This window comes from Amblyomma maculatum, chromosome 5 (assembly GCF_055883805.1).
Source record: "Amblyomma maculatum isolate TAMU_Amacu chromosome 5, ASM5588380v1, whole genome shotgun sequence".
In the NCBI taxonomy this organism is placed as follows: Eukaryota; Metazoa; Arthropoda; class Arachnida; order Ixodida; family Ixodidae; genus Amblyomma; species Amblyomma maculatum.
This window is the reverse complement of record NC_139348.1, coordinates 83,024,442-83,051,943: the sequence shown is the minus strand read 5'-3', so window position 1 is coordinate 83,051,943 and position 27,502 is coordinate 83,024,442. Positions and strand designations below refer to the sequence as shown.

General features: G+C 42.6%; 1 protein-coding gene across 1 annotated transcript; it reads left to right on the top strand.

The window, feature by feature from the left end:
- The first annotated feature begins 1,836 nt into the window (after positions 1 to 1,836).
- Positions 1,837 to 26,673, top strand: LOC146188601 (uncharacterized). The gene is made up of 5 exons (XM_084603859.1): positions 1,837 to 1,994; positions 12,516 to 12,670; positions 12,762 to 12,841; positions 17,065 to 17,154; positions 25,215 to 26,673. Exons 1-5 carry the CDS (start codon positions 1,884 to 1,886, stop codon positions 25,424 to 25,426), a joined length of 648 nt encoding a protein of 215 aa, XP_084459985.1. The 5' UTR covers positions 1,837 to 1,883; the 3' UTR covers positions 25,427 to 26,673.
- Positions 26,674 to 27,502: the final 829 nt, after the last annotated feature.

The window sequence follows — 27,502 nt, the reverse complement described above, 5'->3', positions numbered from 1 at the left end:
TATTCTATCAGCGACAAGACCTTTCCCCTAATCGCACTTCCCGATCTTTGAAGGCTCGCTTAGAACAACTCAGCGTCATGACACTGCCATGACCGCCGCATGGAGACGACCTTAACATAATTGAGAATGTGTGCGGAATCATGACAAGAAAATTATCAAGATTGGGCCTGCACCTTGCGAATGCCGAAGACGTCTGAAAAGTCGTGAAGGGGGAGTGAGAAGTGCTAAAAACTGACTTGGATCTCGTGCGTGCCAGCTCTATATGAGTCCCTAACCCGACGCATGGCTGTTGTAGTTGAAGCGGGTGCGGATTTTTTTTGCCCTGAGTGCGCACTTGTTCTCACGTGGGCTGGAACGTAAAGTGCTTCAATAAAGAGTGCCTGGCTTTGCATCAACATCCAGCGAGGCATCTTTCTTCTTTTCTGCAAAAACAAGTATTTCTTCTGTTTTAATTATTTACTTCCTCATTTTACTGAGCATGCGTAACAATGTGATAAATGCTGATAAAGAAATGCAATCTAGTTATACGTGTTTCTCCTAACTCGGTTCAGATAACGATATACGCACTCAGCATACAGTAACAGGTGTTGTGTCTCATTAGTGGGAAGTGCCCAGCCGACGACAATCGCGATTGATGAAGCCTAGGCGCACGCGGTTATTCTTGCTGCCTTAGTAGCTACGCGCCGCGATGAGCAGTTTTTTTTATTGGGACATTAGTGAATAACAGCCGATTTTGTTCCTTGTTAGCCAGCTCTGAAGATTCTTAGTGTTTTTATCTTCTCACAGCATTGAGGAGTTTATTTATGGTCCATTTTTTGTACTTTGGTTTCGTTTAGAAAAGTGCACTGTATGTCTGGTGCATTCTGAGGGCAGACGAAGTATGCTAGAAATATACTTTTAGCATATTATATGTACACTTTCTGCTAGCATAAAAAATGGGGATAATTAGTAATGCCTTGAAAGTACATTATCGATCTAATGTTTTAACATTTTTCACTCGTGCATAAGACACTCAAAATTTTAAAGTGGATTTATAACATGTAAGAAATACACTAAGTGGGCAAAAAAGTACTTTTAACATATTTGGAAAAGTATGCAGTATTGGGCTGCTGCTATATTTATATTTTACACATTGTACATGTTAAGTATAGGAAAAGGGTACAAAATAGTTATAAAATAAGTATATTACGTTTGAAATACATTTTAGAACATACTTTTTTTTCTCTAAGGGGAGGCTTAAAGTTTCGTTTTGAGGAAAAGACAGCAGAAGCGCCTCTTTTCCAGTAGAACGAAAAGATTATATAAATAATTGCTTACGTGCATGTCATTATTTAATATGCTTCCCAAATCCTTGACATAATAGTTGCTTCCTGCTTGAATATCAAATTTCGAAGGTTATAATCGCAGTTCACAGCTTACTGCAACAAGGTTTGTGTTTTTAAGGAATAGAGCGCATTTCCGGCGTTCCAAGACAAAGTTTCCAAGAGGAAATTCAATATACCACGCGCTACCGCTTCAAAAGTGTCTTCTTGAATATGAAAACGAGCAGAACATACCATGTGAAGGAGGATTAGTTCAAAGGCGCTTGCAAAGAATTGAAAATGGATATGGTCTCCTTCAGATATTGCGTAAATGACGTGAAAAGAAACAAGCATCTACGCCGTCTGAAGCAGATGTTGGAAAGCATGTAAGGCGTCGGGAATATAATGACAAAGCTTCCGTATTCAGGGTTATTTAAATGTAATCGAGGTCGCTGTTTCTCCTAAATTTCCAGCAATCATTTTCAGTGCAACATTTTGCATAACTTGTTACTGTCATGTATATAAAAGCTGCCTGACTATTTTTGCGCATTCCACTGGTTTCCGGACCCAAGTGGAAGAAGCATGATGCCTACATTTCCTCTGTACCTTTGTGTTGTTTTAGCTTTCATCAGTATTTCGGCTCTTCCCTATGATGAAACACCACGAAACTACATCAGACAACGTGCCAGTCAGGTACAGTGTATTATTTAAATATAGGAACGCCTGATTTCATAAGCTAAACTTTGCTGCATTATATTTGAATGGACTCGTATCAGGCCGCATTTCCTATATAATGTTCTAGCTTTGTTTTGGAGAAAATTGGGGTCAAAACACAACACATCATAACACCGCTTTTGCGTTCCGGGGTGCTGCTTTTGTTCTAGCTGCCAATTGTTTGTGGGCAAGTGACAGCATGGCGATCATAGATTTCCATTTATCAGATAATGCTCTCTCTGGTTATAACTTATGGATGTTCCCACAAGGTACTTCACCAAAGTGACAAATGCCGATAGCCGTGTTTCCATTTAGCATATTTGATTTTACTGGTGTGAAGTGACCAGTTATTTAAAAAAACTATAAAACTATGAAATACATACAGCCAATATGTAACCCATCGGTCCTCTCCTTGCAACAAATGTATTTAGCCACTCTTCATTAGCACCAAATGTGTCAGAGATCAAAGTGATGCAACTTCTGGTTCTCCTCAACTGCAGGCAGTCCTTTGCGGCAGAAAAGCCTAAAAATAAGTCGCGGGCGGCACAAAGCGACCCGTCCGGTACAACATCAGCCTGCGGGGATGTGTCGTCCTATTCAGTTGCGAGTATTGCCTGGCACATATTAAAAAAAGCAGCAGATAAGCGCAAGTTCCCATGCGCATGCTAGATGTGGCTTTGCAGTAAGTAGGCTTAGTCCATGCATGCTTAGCCAAACCCAATGATGGCTAATGTGTCCCCGGAATATGTATTTCCTAAGTTTTCTCCTAAGAGTAGCATAATACTACATTGTCACCTTACAGATCATTAGACTTATATTAGTATTTTGGCCTTAACAACCTAACACACGCGATTGCTCTTAATAACGCTTAATTACGTGGGGGTTTCTTCGGACATGACTGCCTTTCCTAAGCTTTCCTTCAAAGAGCTATCATTAATGTTAATATGCCTAAACGGCTTTGACCATCGCCTTTGTAACGGTCATTGGACTCTGAGTAGTTACGGTCACTGATTGGAGGTCAAACAACTAGGGCTTTTGTTACCGCAACAAACCTCGATTAGGAGGATTGTCTTGAAATCGGCGAACCGCATCATTGTAGGACATAAGAGCAATAACAGTGAAACTTGAGTGAATCTTCCGCTTTCAAATATAGGATGACTCAGCGTTAACATCTATCAAACGCCGGCTTTCTCTCCCCGTCCTTGTTCTCGTTTCTTTCAGTTCAGTTCAGTTCAGGCGTTCAGTCGTGTCCGACTCTTCGTGACCCTATGGACCATGTCACGCCACGCTTTCCGGTCTCTCACTATCTTCCTAACATCACATAACTTCATCTGCAGTGCCTCGAGGATGCCATCTAAGCAACACTTGCTGTTGGGCTAGTTGGTTCAAATCCATATTTGGGAACACAGCGCGGAACAAGACGCAACACAAGAAAACGAAGGTAGACAGGACGGAGCGCTGAACTGACAACTTTTATTTGAAAAGAAAGAAGGTGACCCGTATTTAAGCGGTGCCTATCAAAACACATGATCAATTCAGGAGGAAAAACCCTGCTAAAATACCTTTCTTGAAGAAAGAATTGGCCAAAGACAGCTAAAAGGGATAAGCTCTGATAAATAATTTGCTACATGAAAGTTATCTCCATTGCTGATAACCAGAAAAAGAGATGAACATTTAAAAGCGCAAACACGACAATGTTTCTACAAACAAGAATGTGAACATGTTACTCATCGCAATGAAAAGAGGTAAACAAGTAATTTTGAATGCTAGAAATAAAAAACATTGAGAGGACTGTGAGCACGACGATAACAGGATAAAAGCCCAACAAAAACACGGCAAAAAATGATTGACAATGATAAACTAGTAATTTTTAATGCTAGAAATAAAAAACATTGGCAGGACTGTGAGCATGACGATAACAGGATAAAAGCCCAACAAAAAAACACGGCAAAAAATGCTTGACAATGATAAACGACTAAAAACACAACCAAAAAGAGGTGAAAGTTTTTCGAACTCTGTTAAAATCTGTACTCACTTGAGAGAAAGGCTACTTCTTTTTCTGACAGTAGAATTGAAGGCATGCTTACGCACTGATCATTCATCCTTTTTATGCTGGCAGCTTCCATAATCTCACGCGTTAGCTTATCGACATGTCTCCCTATCACTGAGGTTTTTTCGAATTCTGGTAAGCATCCTGATTCCGTATGGTCACAGTCCCTACAATGAATGCCCAGATGGCGCGACTTTTGAACGGTTACACTGTATTTGTGTTCTTTCAGTCTCTCGTTTAGGCAACGACCCGTCTGACCAATGTACTTTTTGCCGCAAGACAGAGGAATGGAATAAATAATCGACTTTGAACATTGAACAAAGGGCTGCTGGTGGCGAGTGGTGCAAATGTTCCTTACTTTTTTAGGTTTATTTACACGATTGCAGAGACGTGCTAAACGCTCAGGGGCACTGAAAACTACTTCTACACCAACTTTTTTTCCAATTTTTCTCAGGTTGTGGGAAATTTGGTGCTTGTATGGCAGAACAACCAAATTTTTTCTGCGCATCTGTTGTCTTTCAGCTAAAGGTCTTTTTGACTTATTCAGCATACCCTCAGCAACAGAGGCCAACAGCTTAGGAGGGTAGCCTGCTTGTTCTAATCTGGCTGTCTGCCTTAAGAAGCTTTTTTCAATGCAGTGATTGCAAGATTTTGTCAATGCGTTTTTTAAAACAGCTTGAACAATATTCCTTTTTACAAGCTTAGAGTGAGCTGAGTCAAACGGAAGGATGGGCTTATTGCCCCTGGGTTTGTATGACCAACATATATGATCTGTCTTAAATTCGAGACTGAGTTCAAGGAATTGTAACACATTTTTTTCGGGCCGCTCATGGGTTAAAACTAAGGGTGTCAGGCACTGTGAAAACAAATCTAAGGCTGCTTCTACTTCCAGATCAAACACTTCATGACTGCAATCAAAGAGCACCAGAAAATCATCAACAAACCGGAAGACCTTAAGGATCTTCGTTCCTTCCAGTCGTCTATTAATAGCATTGTCAAGTTTAGCTAGATACAGGTTGCTTAAAACCGGCGCTATGACAGATCCAATGCAGATACCTTGTTTCTGCAGAAACACAAGGTCATTCCACGCGGCGAAAGTTGATTGAAGGTACGCTGATAAAAGATCCAAGAAGCCTACTACAGGAATGCCACATTCATTTTGAAAGGCGACCGCGCCATACTTATCTATACATTCACAATACCTCCGCCTTCTGCTTCCAAAACAGCCTTCCGGCACCTCAAGGAACAAGTGGCGAAACATCAACAACATCATCGACAGGACCACAGAATTTCTATGGCTTCAGGTTCTCTCGCAGCTGCGAACATTGGTACCCAAGAAGAAGGTGGTGTGCAGGAACCCCATACACGTAGGCGAAGGAGTATCCCTACCTGATGACGTGCGAGGACTGCTCAGCCGAGGCCCGAAGTTCGCCATTGAACCAAGACTGTCACCGGCAGAACTTCTGACATCGCTGAGGCAAGTTTCTAGGCGTGCTCCAAGTGATGAAGCAGACCGGTGCATTTCGGAGGGAGTAGACATGCTTAACCGCTGTCAAGGTGCGAGCAGAAAGTTCCCTTTGAAAAGAACTGTGGATTTTTTGAAAGAACAGGATTTTATTTTGCTGACGGCAGACAAAGAAGGTGGATTCAGCGTTTTAACTCGTCAGGTATACTTATCGAAGGCTTCGGAAGCTATCCAATCTTCCTTTGACGTGCGCAGTGGTGAGTCTGTTTTGAAGGCCAAAAATGAAGTGAAGAAATTGTGCAAAAAACTAAACCTGCAACAACTTTGCAATTCTATTAAGGGTAGTAAAAAACTTAGCCTAGAAATGTTTTTTACATCAAAGACGCATAAACCAGGTGTTCCTCTCCGTGTTATCGTGTCAGAAACAGGAACTTGGCAAAAGTGTGTAGGAGAGTTTCTGCAAAAACATCTTAAGAATCTACCTCTTTTAGACCCGTTCTTGGTAAAAAATTCGGGCGATGTTGTTGACTATTTGAAAACACAGCAGAAAAAAACAATTCTAGGTTTCTCGGTAGACGTCAAGGATCTTTATTATTCCATTCCCCATGATGACCTTCTCAGATGTATTAGTGAATGTATAGATAAGTATGGCGCGGTCGCCTTTCAAAATGAATGTGGCATTCCTGTAGTAGGCTTCTTGGATCTTTTATCAGCGTACCTTCAATCAACTTTCGCCGCGTGGAATGACCTTGTGTTTCTGCAGAAACAAGGTATCTGCATTGGATCTGTCATAGCGCCGGTTTTAAGCAACCTGTATCTAGCTAAACTTGACAATGCTATTAATAGACGACTGGAAGGAACGAAGATCCTTAAGGTATTCCGGTTTGTTGATGATTTTCTGGTGCTCTTTGATTGCAGTCATGAAGTGTTTGATCTGGAAGTAGAAGCAGGCTTAGATTTGTTTTCACAGTGCCTGACACCCTTAGTTTTAACCCATGAGCGGCCCGAAAAAAATGTGTTACAATTCCTTGAACTCAGTCTCGAATTTAAGACAGATCATATATGTTGGTCATACAAACCCAGGGGCAATAAGCCCATCCTTCCGTTTGACTCAGCTCACTCTAAGCTTGTAAAAAGGAATATTGTTCAAGCTGTTTTAAAAAACGCATTGACAAAATCTTGCAATCACTGCATTGAAAAAAGCTTCTTAAGGCAGACAGCCAGATTAGAACAAGCAGGCTACCCTCCTAAGCTGTTGGCCTCTGTTGCTGAGGGTATGCTGAATAAGTCAAAAAGACCTTTAGCTGAAAGACAACAGATGCGCAGAAAAAATTTGGTTGTTCTGCCATACAAGCACCAAATTTCCCACAACCTGAGAAAAATTGGAAAAAAAGTTGGTGTAGAAGTAGTTTTCAGTGCCCCTGAGCGTTTAGCACGTCTCTGCAATCGTGTAAATAAACCTAAAAAAGTAAGGAACATTTGCACCACTCGCCACCAGCAGCCCTTTGTTCAATGTTCAAAGTCGATTATTTATTCCATTCCTCTGTCTTGCGGCAAAAAGTACATTGGTCAGACGGGTCGTTGCCTAAACGAGAGACTGAAAGAACACAAATACAGTGTAACCGTTCAAAAGTCGCGCCATCTGGGCATTCATTGTAGGGACTGTGACCATACGGAATCAGGATGCTTACCAGAATTCGAAAAAACCTCAGTGATAGGGAGACATGTCGATAAGCTAACGCGTGAGATTATGGAAGCTGCCAGCATAAAAAGGATGAATGATCAGTGCGTAAGCATGCCTTCAATTCTACTGTCAGAAAAAGAAGTAGCCTTTCTCTCAAGTGAGTACAGATTTTAACAGAGTTCGAAAAACTTTCACCTCTTTTTGGTTGTGTTTTTAGTCGTTTATCATTGTCAAGCATTTTTTGCCGTGTTTTTTTGTTGGGCTTTTATCCTGTTATCGTCATGCTCGCAGTCCTGCCAATGTTTTTTATTTCTAGCATTAAAAATTACTAGTTTATCATTGTCAATCATTTTTTGCCGTGTTTTTGTTGGGCTTTTATCCTGTTATCGTCGTGCTCACAGTCCTCTCAATGTTTTTTATTTCTAGCATTCAAAATTACTTGTTTACCTCTTTTCATTGCGATGAGTAACATGTTCACATTCTTGTTTGTAGAAACATTGTCGTGTTTGCGCTTTTAAATGTTCATCTCTTTTTCTGGTTATCAGCAATGGAGATAACTTTCATGTAGCAAATTATTTATCAGAGCTTATCCCTTTTAGCTGTCTTTGGCCAATTCTTTCTTCAAGAAAGGTATTTTAGCAGGGTTTTTCCTCCTGAATTGATCATGTGTTTTGATAGGCACCGCTTAAATACGGGTCACCTTCTTTCTTTTCAAATAAAAGTTGTCAGTTCAGCGCTCCGTCCTGTCTACCTTCGTTTTCTTGTGTTGCGTCTTGTTCCGCGCTGTGTTCCCAAATATGGATGCCATCTAACCATCGCGTTCGCTGCCTACCTCTTCTCCGGCAACCCTCAACCTTTCCCAACATCAAATCTTTCTCCAGCGACTCCTCTCTTCTCATCAGATGAGCAAAGTAGCTGAGCTTTAACTTTAGAATTTGACCCTCCAATGAGCAGTCAGGGTTTATGGTCGACAATATCGACTGATTTGATCTTCCGGCAGTCCAAGGAACTCTCAAGAGTCTTCGCCAGCACCACAATTCAAACGCGTCAATTCTTCGGCGGTCAGCCTTTTTCAAAGTCCAACTCTCGCCTCCATACATCACAACTGGAAAGACCATAGCACGAGCTATACGGAACTTGGTTGGCAGACTAATGTCTCTGCTCTTTACTAGGCGGTCAAGGCTAACCATTGCTCTCTTTCTCAGAAGCAGGCGTCTCCTAATTTCATGGCTGCAGTCTCCTTCCGAGGTAATCTTCGAGCCCAAGAAGAGAAAATCCGTCACAGCTTCCACTTCTTGTCCATTGATGCTCCAGGACTTGATAGGGCAAGACGCCGTGATCTTTGTCTTTTTAATGTTCAGTTTAAGCCCAAACTTGTCACTCTCTTCTTGTACCCGCATCAGAAGTCTCTTGAGTTCCACTTCACTTTCTGCCATTAAAGTGGTATCATCCGCATATCTAAGGTTGTTGATACGTTTTCCAGCAATTTTCACTCCAGCTGAAGACTCGTCCAGACCGGCCTTCCTCATGATGCACTCTGCATATAGGTTAAATAGACAGGGCGACAGTATACAGCCTAGCCTCACTCCTTTCTCAATCGGAAACCAATCAGTAAGACCATGCCCAGTTCTGACTGTGGCCTTTTGCCCTTCATACAGGTTCCTGAGGAGACAGATGAGGTGAATTGGAACTCCCATCTCTTGGAGAGCTTGCCACAATCTGCCATGATCTACGCATTCAAACGCTTTCGCATAATCAATAAAGCAGAGGTAGATGGGTTTCTTGAACTCTCTTGCTTTTTCCATGATCCAGCGAAGGTTGGCAATTTGGTCTCTAGTTCCTCTGCCCTTGCGAAACCCAGCTTGCACGTCCGGAAGCTCCCGATCCACATACTGCTGCAGCCTACCTTGGAGGAGTTTTAACATCAACTTGCTAACATGTGAAATAAGCGCGATCGTGCGGTAGTTGGAACAATCTTTGGCACTGCCTTTCTTTGGAATGGGGATGTAAACTGACCTCCTCCAATCCTGTGGCCACTGCAGGGTTGTCCAAATCTTCTAACATAATGTATGCAGAATGTTAACAGCGTCATGGTTGAGGTTTTGAAGCAACTCAGCTGGAATGCCATCAATTCCGCTAGCTTTGTTCTTAGCAAGGCTGGCTAAGGCCCATTCAGCTTCACTTTTCAGGATGCCCGGCTCGAGATCAGTGATCACAACCGTCTTATGTTGGGTTTGCACATTCGGGTCCTTCTTGTACAGTTCTTCTGTGTATTCCTGCCACCTCTTCTTTATCTGTGAGGCTTCAGTGAGGTCCTTGCTTCGTTGGTCCTTTATCACGCCTAGCTTAGCACAGAAGCTTCCTTTGATATCTTTGATTGTCTTATATAGAACTCTTGTGTTCCTTAATTGGCTGTTGTCCTCAACTGCTTGGCACTGTATGTTCAGGAAGGCATTCTGATCTCTCCTTGCTATTTTCTGAAAATCCGCATTGAGAACCTTGTATCTTTCTCTTTCCCCCATAACTTTTGCCATCCTCCTTTCCTCAGGTATTTGCAAAGCCTCTTCAGATAACCAGTTTGCTTTCTTGCATTTCTTTTGCTTTGGAACTACCTTAGTAGCAACTTCTTGTATTATATCACGAACATCAGTCCACATCTCTTCGGGCTCTTTGTCTTCTAGATCTAATTCTTGAAATCGATTCCTCACTTCCACAGCATATTGTAATGGAATTTGATCCAGATCATACCTGAAAGGCCTTCTAGTTTTCTGCGTTTTCCTCAATCGAAGCTTAATTTTGGCAACAAGTAGCTGACGATCCCTGCCACAATCGGCCCCAGACCTTGTTTTTACTGCTTGTATAGCGCTTCTCCATCTCTGCCGGCAAATAATATAATCGATCTGATTCCTGTACAGACCGTCCGGTGAAGTTCATGTGTACAGGCGCCTCTTGTGCTGTTGAAAATGAGTATTCGCTATGGTCAGGTTGTTTTCTTGACAAACCTCTACTAGCCTCTGCCCAGCTTCATTTTCTCACCAAGACCGAACTTGCCTGTAATTCCGGATATTTCTTCACTCCCTACCTTAGCATTCCAGTCCCCTATGAGAAAAACGACGTCTGATGATGGGGTGCGATTTAAAAGGCATTGTAGGTCCGCATAAAATCTCTCAACGTCAGCTTCTTCAGCAGTAGTGGTCGGTGCATAGACTTGGATAACTGTTATGTCCAAAGGGTGACCTTGGATCCGAAGTGACATCATTCGGTCGTTTTTGGGGTAGTACCCTAGCACTGCTTTACCCATTCTTCTCTTTACTATGAGAGCGACCCCATTCCTTCTCTTGGATTCGTGCCCACAATAAAAGACATAATGGTCGCCGGAGTTAAATTCTCCCATTCCGGTCCACTTGAGCTCGCTGATACCCAAGATACCAATGTTCAATCTGTCCATTTCTCGCTTGACGATATCCAGTTTACCTTGCGTCATAGATCTTACATTCCATGTTGCTATGTGATATATCTCCTTGCAACATCGGACTTCCCGGTCGCTTCCCGACACATCCACAACTGAGCGTCCTTTTGGCTTTAGCCCAGCCGCTTCATTCGTCCTGGAGCTACTAGGAATCGCCCTTTGTTCATCCCCAGTAATATGTGGGACGCCTTCCAACCTGGGGGGCTCATCTTCCGGCGCCATATCATTAATGGTATTGTGACTGGCCATAGGGTTTTCTTGGCAGGAAATACTGAAGCGGGTTGCCATTACCTTCTCCAGTGAATCACATTTTGTCAGAACTCTCTGCCGTGACCTGTCTATCTTGGGTGGCCCTACACAGCAGAGCTCACGACTTCATCGAGTTTCGCAAGCCCCTCCGCCACGACAAGGCAGTGATCAATGAAGGGGAGGTGGCCAGTTCGAAACCCACCGCCGGACACCCACCGGTAAAATGGGTACAAGCGTCCCCCGGCCCGGCGCCCGGCTCACTCAGGGGTGTGCGTTTGGAAGAGGCTCTGCTAACCCTGCTGTGCTCCTTAGAGGGCTTAAAGTTTCGAGCAACTAATGACCTGAAAATGTCGGGTTCTCACAGGGCTAAAAGAAAACAAACTGGGTGTGGAAAAAAATGATTTGCCCAAATGCCAATGAAGGACCTATATTCACGACAACTTTTGCCACCAGAATGCCAATCAAGGGCCATTGCTTTTGTGCTGCTTTCTTTAGTCGCTTGATTATAAACCTTTTAATGGTATCTCCACAAACAGCAACGTACCTGCTAATATGTATATTGCTTCAAGCGATCATTGTCGATCGGTAGTATTAAGGCTGTAGGTACTGTTCGAGAAGGCTTCAAGTTCACTGCCTTTAACGTTTTATTGGTCTAACATGCGCCCACTGAACAACTAAGCGAGTCGGCGGCGGCGATAAAAAGAGTGTTCGACGGATTTTGAACAGCGAATACCCTTGCACTCGGCAGTTCTAAATTACAGTACACAAAGAAGCATCTACCTAAACACACACAATGGCCAGAACAACGTGGCACATTGTGCAAGGTTACGCGAGAGGCAGCAGTCGTTCGACATACATTTTGTCACGTCACGCACGACAAGGAAAATAATAAGGCCGCTTCTCGATTGCACTGCGCTTAAAAAAGGTCATTCCGTGAGTCTTAATGGCAGTTATAGGCCTTGTGCACGCGGCTGCTGAAGACAATAAATAAAGCTTTGGAGTGGTTCACGACATTACATCCACATCAAAAAGCATAAAGTTGAGATTACAGCTCTCGTATGTGTGCCGTACAATATGTTAGGGATGGTTGGTTCAGATCGGGTTTGAAGCCGAAACACAGCACTTGAGTAGTCTAGAAAATTCGCTCCGGGAATGCATGGTTTGCTCGTTTTCTTTCCATTACAGTGCAATGTCTTTGTACAGGCTGCATTAGCATTTAATTATTTCATCAATTGCGTATGATAAACATATCCGCTTATGCGCCATAAAACTGCTTATGACTGCTCAATAGCAGCCTTTTTACTGCCACCATAAAATCTTCATTTCAATCCATGACACTCACGTATTAAGTTGCAGGAAATTATATACCCACCTGAATAAAGGACTACGATTCCGTTTTTAATTTATTTTTAGTTTCGAACATGCAATTTTTGTCGTCACATTGTATCCACCACATTTTTTCTGTTTGGTGTGTGTTCTCGCCAACTGTTAGTGCACACAGCCTGAACATTGAAATATGCTTTCGCAGCAGGTTTGTTTCGTATTACGCATTTCGAATTCTATATTTTCTTTCATGTGTCTAGGTGTTCATGACCGGAGAAACATGGTTTGTAAAATCACAAAACTTTCCTCCTGACTTCAATGACATATGCTACGCTATGAAGAAGATAGCCCAAATAGCAACAAACCAGTTAATAATCAGGATGTGGTCTACACATTCACATAATGCAATGAAAATGTGAGTGTCTGTCGACGCGTATATTCAGTCTACAGCATGTGACACATATTTGCTCTAAGCAAATTTATGTCTTAATGTCCCTTTACCGCAGGAGTAGTTTTGAGACAATCTTCACTACAAAAAAGACCGGGAACCATAAAGTAGAAAATGCATTCTACTACGCTCCAGTAGGTAAGTCAGTACAGAACTCGGGCGTAATAGAAGAGTGCTTGCAAAAATAAGCAGCTACGCCGTATTGGTGGTTGTTTTATAGCAAGTCTCAGCTTGTAATTTCATGAGTCTTGCTGCAGGCGGTCTTCAACTGCGCGGCGTTACGTTCGATTGTGTGTAATGTAATTTTAGCAGATTCATTAAGAGCGAAGAGATAGAGGTGGACAGCGGAACCATGTGATACTCCGCTGAGGAGTGTGAAACAAGAATATCCCTTAAGTAATTTTATCCTTCTTGGCATAAGCAATGTTTTAAACGGGATAAATAAATTCTCCCAATAGTTCATCAAATAAGTGTTTAAGTGCAGATGTGTAAAGCGCAGGTTCCTAACTTGAACGGCATCCGATTGGTGGAAGCAACAAACGTCCTGGACTGCACCAAGCGGTAACAAGAGAAGCTTTATGTAGCACTGATTGCTTAAAGTCCTTTTACTAGCATACCAAGACAATCTCTTTGTTAAAGGTGCACCTTTGCAAATATACCGCATAAACGAAACGTACGCCCTTGTTCAGGTTGGCGGAGCACTATATCATGATAAATATCAAACTTGGGCGCTCATGAAGTATACTTTCGCATTTTTGGGTCATTATTGGCGAGGTGGCGCTTCTGTTTAGGTATAATTGATGCCCTAAGTTCCACCCCTTTCTCCTCCTTCTCTTTCAATTTATCCGGTACTTACGGGTTTCACGACGATGATGATATCCTATGACCTTTATTGCATCTTTCCCAGAAATGAAATAATTAAAGTGGCTACATTTATATATCAGTAGATAATTATTGCTGAGTATGAAGACGGGGGGGGGGGGGGCAAAAATAACGACATCCGAAGCGCAGCATGAAACAAACGTGCAGCAACTGGCTATCAGAATTGTGCAGTTTAAAGATTTGGTTTAGTTTATGGAATTGAACGTCCCAAAGAAACTAAGGCTATAATGAAACGCCGCAGTGGAGGGCACCGGAAATTTCGACCACCTGGGGCTCTTTAACGTGCACTAATATCGCACAGCACGCGGTAGTCTAAGAGTTGTACGCAAAGGTAGAAATGGCACCATCACTGTACCTAGTTACTTTCGATAGCAGAAGCTGTGAAGCACTTCAGTGATATTACTAGATGTTTGATGAACTGAGGAAAACTGGTTTTTACCCGCGCAAAAGTAGTCCACCCCTGTAATGTTCGCATGTGTGTCACTGGTAACAACCCCAGTAAATTAGGTTGGATTTCTATTGTATTTATACCATGATACTGATACCTATTGGGAAACGCAGGTAAAAAAGTAAGAAACAAAATTTGAATAATGAAAAAGTGTATATGTAAATTTTATTGGATCACTACTGTATTATATGTTTCTGTAATAAATTGTATTATTTATAATAAACAAATATCTATCGTAGTGCGCATGGCCTTGAGTGGACCAGACCTCCCCGGCCTTTAGCAGTGCTGCAAACGTTATGTGAGACGAAGTATAGTGTGAATCACCCGTTCGAGGCCAATGGTTTCTACCTCCCGAAACACAGATTAGCCCCGTAGTGGCACCAGAGGCGTTAAAGGAGTTTATTAGGCTCGGACCATTCTGATCAGCTATGTCGCTCTAAAGAAATTGTGCTCTTTCCGAGCCCGAGAGACACTTGTGTAAATGCGACACACGCTGTCAGATTAGGCTCATTCAGTATACCTTGCGGCAAACTTAAAAAAAAAACGCTTAAAGTGTCCTTTTTAGGCGACAAGACTGAGAATCCAGTCGTCAAGAATCATTTAGAAAATAGTAAAAGTTGTGAGCATCTTAATCAGCTGCGGTCAGTGTTTTCTATACAATGTGAAAAGACTAAATCCGAATGCATTTGGAACTTGCTTTTGGCTCGCCGATATGGGGAAATACGGCGCCAAAGAACTCAAATAGTTTAGCACTTTTGTAAACAAGCGACCCGAGCAGCAGAAAATATTTCTTACTTGGCACACAATGAAACACATGCTAAATAACAGTCAGCTACTGATATATACACAGACAAGTTAATCAGGCGCCTCATGCGAGAAATGGACGGAAAATGTTACACATTCTAAAACCGCGCCAATGAAGACAGTGAGCGCAGTAACAGACCCTCTCACCATCAGGTACTATTCCACATTCTCTTTCACGCACCTACTATGGTCAGCAAGGAATAGCGCGCTTTACCGGAGACTAAACATTTTTCACTAGGAAGAGGTGTATCTGGAAATACTTAAATCAGCCATATTTTGGAGCTATTGGTGCTATTTTAGGTATATCTCTTTTCGCAAGATAATTTTTGTTTTGTGCGTTATGACAAATATTTAGTGTGGCATTGTGTGGGCTTACTCATGCAGTCTGTGTCACTCAATAGCATGGAGACATATATAACTTTCTCTCTGCATAGAAAATCTAATTTCGCCTACATTTTAATCTAAAATGTGTGAACTGTTGTCCTTGTCGTGGGGAGTGGAGCGTTATCAAGGCCCATTAGAGTACCTTTTTCTCGATCTTTCTTTTTTAATTGTGTGAAAAATACTTTAGCTGATTGCTCGATGTATTGATTCAATCAACGAATCAATGAAGACGGAATTCATGAGCATTTAGCCCGTGAAATGGGCAACTGACCTCATCCGTCTCTACCTAAATTATGTTCTAACGTCTTTTTAGGAGCGCCATGTTTCATAAATTGAGCCTAAGGAAGCCTGTGTAATCATCAAGAAGAGTGAAGCGAAAGACATATCCCACTACAAAACGTTTCCTGTGACGACTGCTCTCACTAGAGCTGCCTAAAAACGAGCCCACATTTACTTTTTCAGCTTCATTGAAAATCGTAGTGCAACCTCACTCGTACCGTGAAAGACTACGTAAGAACAAATGCTTGTTTTTAGAGCCTATGCAGATTTCTTAAAGCATTTCACTGCGTTAATAATTCGGCACTAATTTATAAGCTTGGCATTTATAGAATTAATAGACATTTGTTGCAACGCAGTCAGTAATATTAATTTACTAGTAACAAAATGTTGTAGGCAGTATATATAGTTTAGAAATATGCACGGATATACAGGCTTAAGTACTCTTTCGCATTCAAGCTACTTTTTCTTGTTTCCTTTGATATACCACGTATTGCCACGGCTAGCTCAGTATTGATTTGTTAAGCTTAATTTGGGGCTTTATGGCAGCACCGCCGTCATCACAAGCACCTTCTAGTCAGCAGCACAGCGGCAACAAAGTGAGTGGCTAGGCGAAATTCGAAGCGCACTTTATAAACTACAGCTCTACATTGCTCGACCTCGTCGTCTTTATATAATCATTATATGGCTAATGCTTTTGTTATACACTATAGGGGCAGTAGCGCCACACCGTTTTCAGCAGTTTAGGATTGTAAACAAAAAGCCACAGTGAAAGAAGGAAATTTAAAGACTGAAAGTTTCGGCTGGCAATCTAGCTAACAAGGATGATTTCAAATCCAGAGCTGCTGCATTTCGTTCTACATACACACTTCAGTAAATTTACCTTGTGCATAGGAAGGACTAAATATAATTCACCAGACTGATATCCTTGGCATAACTGTTTCTCAACTATTTCGTCGAACAGCCACATTAACCTTTAGCAACTATAGAATGGTGATGTTGATATGGTATTTTTAGATAAAATTTATTGTCCTTGGAAATAAAAGGTATTCGTAACGTGCAAATTGAATTTTTATCACATCTGATATTTTATTCACTCTAATATTTAATTTATTTATTAATTTAATTAAAATATTTGACGAGATATTCGTGGCATGTAGAAAAGACAATGGAATCTGATTACACTTGATGCAAGTTGCTTATACTGTAAATACTTAACTCGGCAAATGTTTCTTCATGATTACAGCCAAAATGCTGTTATTGTTGTTAAAATAACTAATCGAGTTTAAGCCTAAGACTAAGCATCGCGTATCTAAACAGTAAATACAACGCCGCGGTGGATCAGTGTTAAGGCTCCCAACCGTTGAACCCCAAAACGTCGGTAAAATGCAGGCAACAGCGAGTCTCTTGGATTGAGCCGAGAAGCAATGTGAGCAATGTACCCGTGTGCCTTGCCTCGTCCTTTGCCTTGTCTTCATCCACGTCATAAGGAGTTGCCATTTTGGTGCCACTGACTAAATATTCAAAGTTATGCACAAATTGATTTTGTTTTCTACGACTACCGTAGGCTCTTCACCTGTCTTGCAGAAGATAATGTACATTAACCATGAGAGATCTTGCCTTGTACTCATTCAAGGCCTGCGAACCGGAAAAACAGGCAAGTAAATGATAAGAAAAAAAAAATACTTCGGGGGATAGGCACTGCTCACCAATTTCAGAGTTCTATGAGCTAGGGAATAGGCTTTCACTCTGATGACGGGTCGTATGTACAAACTGAGTTTAGTGGGTACTGCTAATGCTGATTATAAATCAGCACTAATATCTAGTGATTGTAGCCTTAGGGATAGAAGTAGCAGCAATAGTAGTATTAGTAATTATGAGTAGTAACACCTACAACTTAGTACATACTCGACTACAATATTTAATAGTAATTTACTACAATATGTGAAAGACCACCCGACTTGCATGTAATGCGTAGTTCTGCCAAAGATGTAGGACCCTGTTTATATGGTCTAAGATTAGCGTTGCTGACCACGTTTACGCCTTTAAATTATTTCAATGGATACATCAACGCAAATTACATACTTCCCCAGTGCAAGGTTCCAGTTCATACAACGTCTGAAAACCAAAAGAAAAATGCCACACGTTAGAACTATGGAAAACGAGCACTGCCCTTTCTTATTGGGCTTTGAACCGACATGATATGCAGATAAAATTTAATAAAGGTAGACGAAACTTTAAGACAGCAGGCAGTTCACACAAATAGCGACATTAAATTTCCATGATTATGAATTATTTCAGAATAGTGTTCTTTTGTTATGCTCCTGTACTTTTATACAATTGTGATGTGTTATGATGAAGCTTTGCTGATGTGCCGTGGATGCGAAAGGACTGCCATGACTCTGCCTGAAGACATATATATCTCTCATTGGAGTCTATTGGATGCTCATTGGTGTATTGCTGCGACATGTTTCTAATGTAGAGTTTATTCACTTTCCTTTTGACATGTTACTGTAAAGCCGATCAATTTGCTGTGTTGGCACGCTAGTCTCGTAGAAATTAGTCATTTCTTGTACGGGTTCCCACTGTCTCAGTCGAGGACGATTGCTAGACCGAACATGCTACAACGTCGCTATTTCATGCCTGTGTACTTTGTGCAAGAGGGTCGGGGCCATCGTGAGGCGCTCAAGGAAACAATAAAGATATAAAAATTCGTCCTGGTCCCAGGTTTGAACCCGGTACCACTGCCCTTTAGGGACAGTCGCCATACCAACTGAACTGTCCAGCACGGCCAACAGAACGTGGGGTGGGGCTAGAGCGAATTTATCAATAACTTGAAGGGGGAGTGGTGTTGGTCAAATATTTAAGGTAATCCCCCAAGGTGACTATATCTGTAATAAGGGAGTCATTGCTTATTGACATGCAGCTAAGCGCAGCAAGTAATTGTTATCATGGCTAGATATTCTTCTAAGCTGTGTCGCCTATTCTACAAAAAAGGATGATAACGAGTACAGAGTAAAGCAACTGTCCCTGTGAGTCCCTTAATATCGCCCTCGAAAAAGCAACGGCTTTAAACCGCAACGATGTCCTCATGAAAGGACCAAAGGCCAACACTGAACGCCAGTCTTCTTTTGTAAATAAATAGTGCAATGCTTTTTCGAATATAAGCAATATCCTGCGGAAGTACCACTCTACGATAACGTGTAATTAACCTGAAGAAAATATTAAGGGCGCCACCAAGGTAACATATTTGTATGTTACCTACATACTAAGCATACTAAGTTCGTATTGCGTTTGCCCAATACGAACTTTAGAGATATTCTAGCACATGCTAAACTCGACAACAAGCATCCAACACTACCACTTCCTTGCTCTCTACCAAGATTTACGACATGAAATCTTATAAAAAAGGCACCACGGTCACAAATGCTAAATGCTGCAAATAATTTCACTTTTCAGACAAAATAAGTCCTTGATTTCACATCTTCAAACGTGTTTAGCTACTATAATATTATTTATGTCATAAACAGTACATCGGAGATGCAGGGCAATCAATAAACTTAAGGCTTAATCGTTATCGGTTAAACAGAGCCAAGAACCTCCTGAAAGTATTTTCCCAGCTTTTCAATTAGAAAGACCACGCGCTTGAAATAACTAAATTGTAATATATTCTGTATTTAAGCTGGAAATATTCAAGGGACCGAAAATATGGGGGCATGGGTTCGGTAAAAAGGACCGCGAAAAAATTTCCCCGGATTATTTTCGCTGGTAAAACATGGCCTCTGAAGAAACGTCCCCCGAAAAAATTGGCCCTATTTGTGAAGTATAAAAAATTTCCCAGACGGCGGCTGTAGTGTTTGAGCTCTAGAATGTAAATGCGTTTTCCTTGGGGAGCTGCAATTAATAATAACGTATTTTACAGCTCTTCCACCTATCGGCTTCGAAGTTACTGAACATACACCGATGTGGGCATTCATAACAAAAATGGCAATGATATACAGTGAGAGCGTTGCCTCGTCTTCGCTTTGTTTGCGGGAAAACTGCGAGCTGACCACCGACTACAGCTGACCACAGAAACTTAGAGAGATGCTTTAGAGTGGCCATGGTACACGACCGGTTAACTCTCATTCTATATGCATCAATATCACCATTCTACACCATTATAAAAAGAATGGTTGACCCTCGTCTCCTGAATGTCTGAAACGGTCTAGCGCGGCCTTCTAACTTGGGCGCTTCGCCGAGACTACTTCTTGCCGATCCGCTTGACATTTCTCACCGGGCAGTAATACCAAGCTGATTAGACCTGTCTTAAGCATTGCTGAATGAGCTGCGGAATTCGGAATACACATTGAAGGGCCACATGGCTTTTCTGCAGTGCTTGTAAAAGTTTCGCACGCCTGAGTCCACTAGTTTCTAACCATGATTACATTTAACTCAAAGCCAAAAAAGAATTTTATAAAGTATGTATTAGTTTTCATGGGAGTTACGGGAAAAATCTTTCTTAGGGCATATTTTGGCATTTGGGGCCGTTTTTCCTAGTTGCCGCTTCTTGAAGGGCCGTATCATCCGGGGACTTTTTTTCTTGGGATATTTTTACTTGCACCAAGATAGGCATGTGTAATCCATATATTTAGAGAATCCGAACAAGCCAGAATGAATATCTCGAAAGGAACGTTAAAAAATCCATAAATATTTTCCCTCTGAGCGAAAACGCGAGAACTAGTTGCGAAAACGCATCCCATATAGCTGTAATTCTACAGTTTATTCACGTCACCTGTACACTCTACGCCCCCTCCACAATAGCATAAGCCGCACGTGTTTTTCCAAATGCGTTTCTTTCATAACACTTCCTACTTTGGTTGGACCTAGATCTCTTTTTTTTTTTTTTCAGGATGTGGCTGGTGTGATCCGCTGACCTTTTATACTGTTATTTGGCCTTCTCCGCTCCTGGCAGAAAGCTTTTGAGAACTGGGCCCCTGGAGATGTATTTTTTTTAGCCAGTCCCCTTTCAAGACAGGTGTGTTAGCATGGAACCTGCTTTAGGTGCTGCCTCGTCACCCACCCGTTTCTCCTGCTGCTGCCGCTTCTATTTTCTTTTTCATGCCACAGGATCATCGGTTCCAGGCTGAGAATACATACCGAAGAAATATTTTGTCAATCCTTGACCTAGTTTCTTCTCTCTGAACCTCCTTCGTTCCTCCTCCCTAGCTTTTCTTCTTCAGAAACAAAAGCGTATTTAAACCTCTGGCATTGATGCTAGCGCTGCAAAGACGAAGGCTAATCCACAATCCACTTGTCGAAACTTGACTAGACTTGCAATATGAGGCTCCCCTACCTTTGTTCGAAGTTTTTTCATATCGTGTAGCCATCTTCCTTCTGCCGTTCTGCGCCACTTCTCGCGGTTGCGCACTTCTGAGCCTATTAGCGCTTTCGCCTTTATAGGCTTGGGCTTATGCTCCAGAAGGCGCCAGGGGCTCTCGAAAAGGATATATGCATTGCAGCCTTCGCTAAGCTATGCTCCTCTTTTGTGGCCTGCTAGATAGTTGTGTACTTCTACGTAGTCTTGGTCGCTTCATACTGCCTTTTCAAAGGCAAGATTATAGGAGCAACGGATCCGCGCACAGGAACGAATAATTTGGTGTCACTACGTTTATTAGAAGGTCCTCAAACTTCCACTATACTTTGCTGCCAGGAGGCCTGGTCCCTACTGAACCGCGTTCGAGAGTTTGTTCTCACTCAGGCTTCTTTCCAGTGGCTTCTTCTGTCATTATTTCTTTCATAGCCCTTCAGACTACCAGACACTTACAACATGAACGACAAACATAATGTAATGGAATGACGAACCGCCCCACTCCCAAAATTCTTGCCCCGCCCAAGAAATTAATCAAATATTTTTAATTCTGAAGTAAAACTCTGTCAAAAAGGATTCCTAAGGGCAGCGGCGACCGCTGCCCTTTGGAATCCTTTGGAAGCCTCTCTGCAGGGAATCACGTGGCATGACATCACACGTCCTCACTTGAGCGCCGGTGGTTGTAGGTCGCACGCGCGCAGAGTTTGACCTAGAAGAGTAGAGTATGTCTAGTGCACTCACATCAGACCTAGTCACATCATGTTATAAGGATTTTAACGTGTCTAGTCCTGTTTCTTGGTCCAAGACAACTGGGTGAAAGCCTTTCTTGGCTTATGGTGAGAATCTCGCGCCGGCGGGAATTATCCACTAGATCTACAAGCGAGATTTCGCGAGTAATAGATACTGCGGCTTTTCTTTCCTATAAACTAATTATAGCACGATGCTGAACTTTCATGCCTTCAACAAAATGAAGTTTATTATAAATGACATTACTTCGTAATGAGTCGTAACGACTGAGAATGACCCACTAATAAGTTGCAGTGACGACTAATAACTTCAAATGACCAACGTGTCTAACGACGACTTGTAATGACTATCAGTTCAGTTCAGGCGTTCAGTCGTGTCCGACTCTTCGTGACCCTATGGACCATGTCACGCCACGCTTTCCGGTCTCTCACTATCTTCTTAACATCACATAGCTTCATCTGCAATGCCTCGAGAATGCCATCTAACCATCGCGTTCGCTGCCTACCCCTTCTCCGGCGACCCTCAACCTTTCCCAACATCAAATCTTTCTCCAGCGACTCCTCTCTTCTCATCAGATGACCAAAGTAGCTGAGCTTTAACTTTAGAATTTGACCCTCCAAAGAGCAGTCAGGGTTTATGGTCGACAATATCGACTGATTTGATCTTCTGGCAGTCCAAGGAACTCTTAAGAGTCTTCGCCAGCACCACAATTCAAACGCGTCAATTCTTCGGCGGTCAGCCTTTTTCACAGTCCAACTCTCGCATCCATACATCACAACTGGAAAGACCATAGCACGGGTTATACGGATCTTGGTTGGCAGACTAATGTCTCTGCTCTTTACTAGGCGGTCAAGGCTAACCATTGCTCTCTTTCCCAGAAGCAGGCGTCTCCTAATTTCATGGCTGCAGTCTCCTTCCGAGGTAATCTTGGCGCCCAAGAACAGAAAATCTGTCACAGCTTCCACTTCTTGTCCATTGATGCTCCAGGACTTGATAGGGCAAGACGCCATGATCTTCGTCTTTTTAATGTTCAGTTTAAGCCCAAACTTCTCACTCTCTTCTTGTACGCGCATCAGAAGTCTCTTGAGTTCCACTTCACTTTCTGCCATTAAAGTGGTATCATCCGCATATCTAAGGTTGTTGATACGTTTTCCAGCAATCTTCACTCCAGCTGAAGACTCGTCCAGACCGGCCTTCCTCATGATGCACTCTGCATATAGGTTAAATAGGCAGGGCGACAGTATGCAGCCTTGCCTCACCCCTTTCTCAATCGGAAACCAATCAGTAAGACCATGTCCAGTTCTGACTGTGGCCTCTTGCCCTTCATACAGGTTCCTGAGGAGACAGATGAGGTGAATTGGAACTCCCATCTCTCGGAGAGCTTGCCACAATCTGCTGTGATCTACGCAGTCAAACGCTTTCGCATAATCAATAAAGCAGAAGTAAATGGGTTTCTGGAACTCTCTTGCTTTTTCCATGATCCAGCGAAGGTTGGCAATTTGGTCTCTAGTTCCTCTGCCCTTGCGAAACCCAGCTTGCACGTCCGGAAGCTCCCGATCCACATACTGCTGCAGCCTACCTTGCAGGATTTTTAACATCACCTTGCTAGCATGCGAAATAAGCGCGATCGTGCGGTAGTTGGAACAATCTTTGGCACTGCCTTTCTTTGGAATGGGGATGTAAACTGACCTCCTCCAATCCTGTGGCCACTGCAGGGTTGTCCAAATCTTTTGACATAATGTATGCAGTGTGTTAACAGCGTCGTGGTTGAAGTTTTGAAGCAACTCAGCTGGAATACCATCAATTCCGCTTGCTTTGTTCTTAGCAAGGCTGGCTAAGGCCCATTCAACTTCACTCTTCAGGATGCCCGGCTCGAGATCAGTAATCACAACCGTCCTATGTTGGGATTGCACATCCGGGTCCTTCTTGTACAGTTCTTCTGTGTATTCCTGCCACCTCTTCTTTATCTCTGAGGCTTCAGTGAGGTCCTTGCCTCGTTTGTCCTTTATCACGCCCAGCTTAGCACAGAAGCTTCCTTTGATATCTTTGATTGTCTTATACAGAGCTCTTGTGTTTCTTAATTGGCTGTTGTCCTCAACTGCTTGACACTGTATGTTCAGGAAGGCATTCTTATCTCTCCTTGCTATTTTCTGAAAATCCGCATTGAGAACCTTGTATCTTTCTCTTTCCCCCATACCTTTTGCCATCCTCCTTTCCTCAGCTATTTGCAAAGCCTCTTCAGATAACCAGTTTGCTTTTTTGCATTTCTTTTGCTTTGGAACTACCTTAGTAGCAACTTCTTGTATTATATCACGAACATCAGTCCACATCTCTTCGGGCTCTTTGTCTTCTAGATCTAATTCTTGAAATCGATTCCTCACTTCCACAGCATATTCTAATGGAATCTGATCCAGATCATACCTGAAAGGCCTTCTAGTTTTCTGCGTTTTCCTCAATCGAAGCTTAATTTTGGCAACAAGAAGCTGATGATCGGTGCCACAATCGGCCCCGCCTTGTTTTTACTGCTTGTATAGCGCTTCTCCATCTCTGCCGGCAAATAATATAATCGATCTGATTCCTGTACAGACCGTCCGGTGAAATCCATGTGTACAGGCGCCTCTTGTGCTGTTGAAAATGAGTATTCGCTATGGTCAGGTTGTTTTCTTGACAGAACTCTACTAGCCTCTGCCCAGCTTCATTTGGCTCACCAAGACCGAACTTGCCTGTAATTCCGGATATTTCTTCACTCCCGACCTTAGCATTCCAGTCTCCTATGAGAAAAACGACGTCTGATGATGGGGTGCGGTCTAAAAGGCATTGTAGGTCCGCATAAAATCTCTCAACGTCAGCTTCTTCAGCAGCAGTGGTCGGTGCATAGACTTGGATAACTGTTATGTTGAAAGGGTGACCTTGGATCCGAAGTGAAATCATTCGGTCGTTTTTGGGGTTGTACCCTAGCACTGCTTTGCCCATTCTTCTGTTTACTATGAGAGCGACCCCATTCCTTCTCTTGGATTCGTGCCCACAATAAAAGACATAATGGTCGCCGGAGTTAAATTCTCCCATTCCGGTCCACTTGAGCTCGCTGATACCCAAGATATCAATGTTCAATCTGTCCATTTCTAATTGATTACAAATGGCTAAAATGCTTAGTAATGGGTAATAACTACTAAAATGACTGCTAATGGCTTGTAACAGCTATAGTTGATTGAATATTACTAAAATGTTTAGTAATAAGTAGTAATGACCAAAAGGACTAATTTCGTATTTACTACTACTCCTAGGCTTTCGTCACTCACCTCTTAAGATATCTTAAGAGACACTTTCCATGGCTAATTTTTAGTGCTGGCAGGACATGGTGATGTGCTTACGAGTCAACCACATGTGCGAGTAGTTGCAGTTTACCTCAAGGACAGGGGCACAACTCTTACCTGTAAGATGAGCTGCGTGAAAATCTTTGTTAACCAAACTGCAACAGAAAATTTCCGTGCCCTTAAAGGCTTTCCTTAAATATTTCAGCTCCTGTTCCAGGTCACGATTCATCTCTTCAAAACGCTTACCAAGAAAAATCTACACGCAGAATATGTTGCTGTTTTCACATGCCACACTTCTTTTTGCAGGCTGTCAGCTCCTTCAGTCTGAGAGCACGATCGATCACCTAGGCCCATCGGAGTGCCTAAATATCTTCAGCAATAACTGCCCTGGACCTAGCTACCAAATTTACAAGCCTATCTGCAAGATACTAGTTAATTCATGGCCGAACCTGCCGCAAGGAGATATTTCTCCTCCAGTAACTCGCAAAAACTGCCTTGGGTGGTTCTGCAAAGCTTAGCATATATTCCAAACTCGGAACTTATTTTCAGGCATGAAGCGCACCAAAGGCCTTTGGAGCCTGGCATTCGATTTATAGGCTAACTGTTGTTTATTGCAATTTTCTGACAGCCTGGGAACAATTCATAAAGCTTAGTCTAAAATGAAATGGCGATTTTATTGTCAAGAATGCGATGACCATCAAATTTGGAACACTGTCATTGTGGAAGTTTTGGGACTTGTGTGAATTTTGTTGTTACATTGCGGTAGGAGTTCAGGCAAGTCGTCTACGATCTCAATGCGCTCTGTCTCTATCACGTAAAAAATACGTTACATTAAAGGCCTCGGAAGCGTCATCGGCTTGCATCAATTTCTTAATTTATTTTTTGAGGGAGTGTTACAACATATGCTTTGTGTGCTACTTAGCATGTCTCAGATAACTTTTTAGAATGAATAAAAAATAAAATAATTGAACTTTTCTAGGGAAACAATTTGCACATAGTTACCACCCATCTTGCTCACCACTGGCGAAGTTTGCTTCGCGAATAAATAATCACTTAGATTATTTTTTTCCAGTGTACCTAATATTACTTTAGACAATATTTATTATTCTCAAAGTGGGAGAGCAACCTTAGAAATCACCATATTATTCTTTTGCGTGAAAAAAAGAACATCATGTAGATCTGTTTTTCAACCTCCACAGAAAACACAGCGAATTAAAAATATGCACGGGAATAGCGCATTCGCGCGACACGATTATGTGGCTCCCAAACATGGCTACAGTGAACAAAATAAGCTACGGCCATGGCTGCAAGACTTCGTATCATGTGTCACGTCGATGTGTCTGCGGAGATTCGCCCGCGTGAACCGGTTGACACATATAGCGGTGCAATTTGCAGCGAGCGTGGCGGGCAGGTTGAGCGGGCTGCAGCTATCGCCAGTTTTCAGTCGCACCCTTAAACTAGGCCATAGAGATGAGGCACCACTTGCAGTGATCAGCGAGATTCCCCCCTCTCTGATCGCTGCAAGCGGTGCCTCACCAAAAAACACCCCGGCGACCCAAAACCCGTACCTGCACACCGAAAGGGAAATTGTCGAAGCCCTATTTATAAATAAAGAAGGCCAAAAGTGTGTCACCACTCCATCTGTGAATTTATCTGATAAAGAGCTATTGTACCTTAAGCGTGGTACCCTCACTATGCATGTCTGATGTGCACTTTGGGATCGTATATATGACATGTTGCTTCAATAAATGACAGTTGAAGGCTAGCGTCCGTCCTGTTCTTATGTGTTCCTCCTTCATCTAATGTCCCTTGTGTGTTAAAGAAGCGCTAGAAAAGATGATTTCAAATGCTTTCCAACTCGCCCAAGTTTCCGCCTTATCGACTCCATGAGTCGATCGCGCGAAGCTGACACGGCTTTATGCGGGCAACGTGACATAATTCGGTTTTTGCAGACCAACGACCCGATGCGGCTAGGTGGGCTATTGCATAAGTTCAATCAGGGATGCTTTTTACAACCACATGTGAGCCGTAATAGTGGGCCCAGAGTTTTTGATGTAGGACGCGGTGCTGAATTAGACGCCACAGCCAGTCTAAATTGCCTATACAGTACGTGACACTCCGGTGACTGGCATCATATCGTACTTCGGAAACTTCTTGCTAAAACCCAGACCGTTACTGGGTGATTCTTCAAGCTTCTTCGGCGAGAGAGAGGGTCTCAGCCTGGCAAGCATCTTCACGACTTGAGAAGGGCAGGATAGTATCCAGGGAGTAGAGTGGAGGATTGGCATGCAGCAGGAAAAAGGGGCTGTACCCAGTCGTCTTATGCGTGGCTGTAAAAAACGCATATGTACTGAAGGGAGGTATGGTGTCCCATTTCTTATGCCCTGCATCCACATACATGGCTAGCATGTTTATAAGCATTCTTTTGACGCGCTCAGTCAAGCCATTTGTCTGGGGATGGTGAGGCGTCGAGTGTCGGGAAGCTACGGCGCATAAACGCATGAGCTCTGCCACATCAGCGGTGAATTGTCGGCCCCGATCAGTGATAATTTATGATGGCCCGTGTCGCAAGATGACAGAGTGTAGCAGGAAAA

Bases quoted from the DNA above. Each gene is read 5' to 3' on its own strand.
- LOC146188601 (XM_084603859.1), top strand. From the start codon at position 1,884: ATGATGCCTACATTTCCTCTGTACCTTTGTGTTGTTTTAGCTTTCATC. The intron at 12,842-17,064 runs GTAAGTCAGTAC...CGACTACCGTAG, and splicing joins ATTCTACTACGCTCCAGTAG to GCTCTTCACCTGTCTTGCAG. The intron at 17,155-25,214 runs GCAAGTAAATGA...TTCTTTTTGCAG, and splicing joins CCTGCGAACCGGAAAAACAG to GCTGTCAGCTCCTTCAGTCT.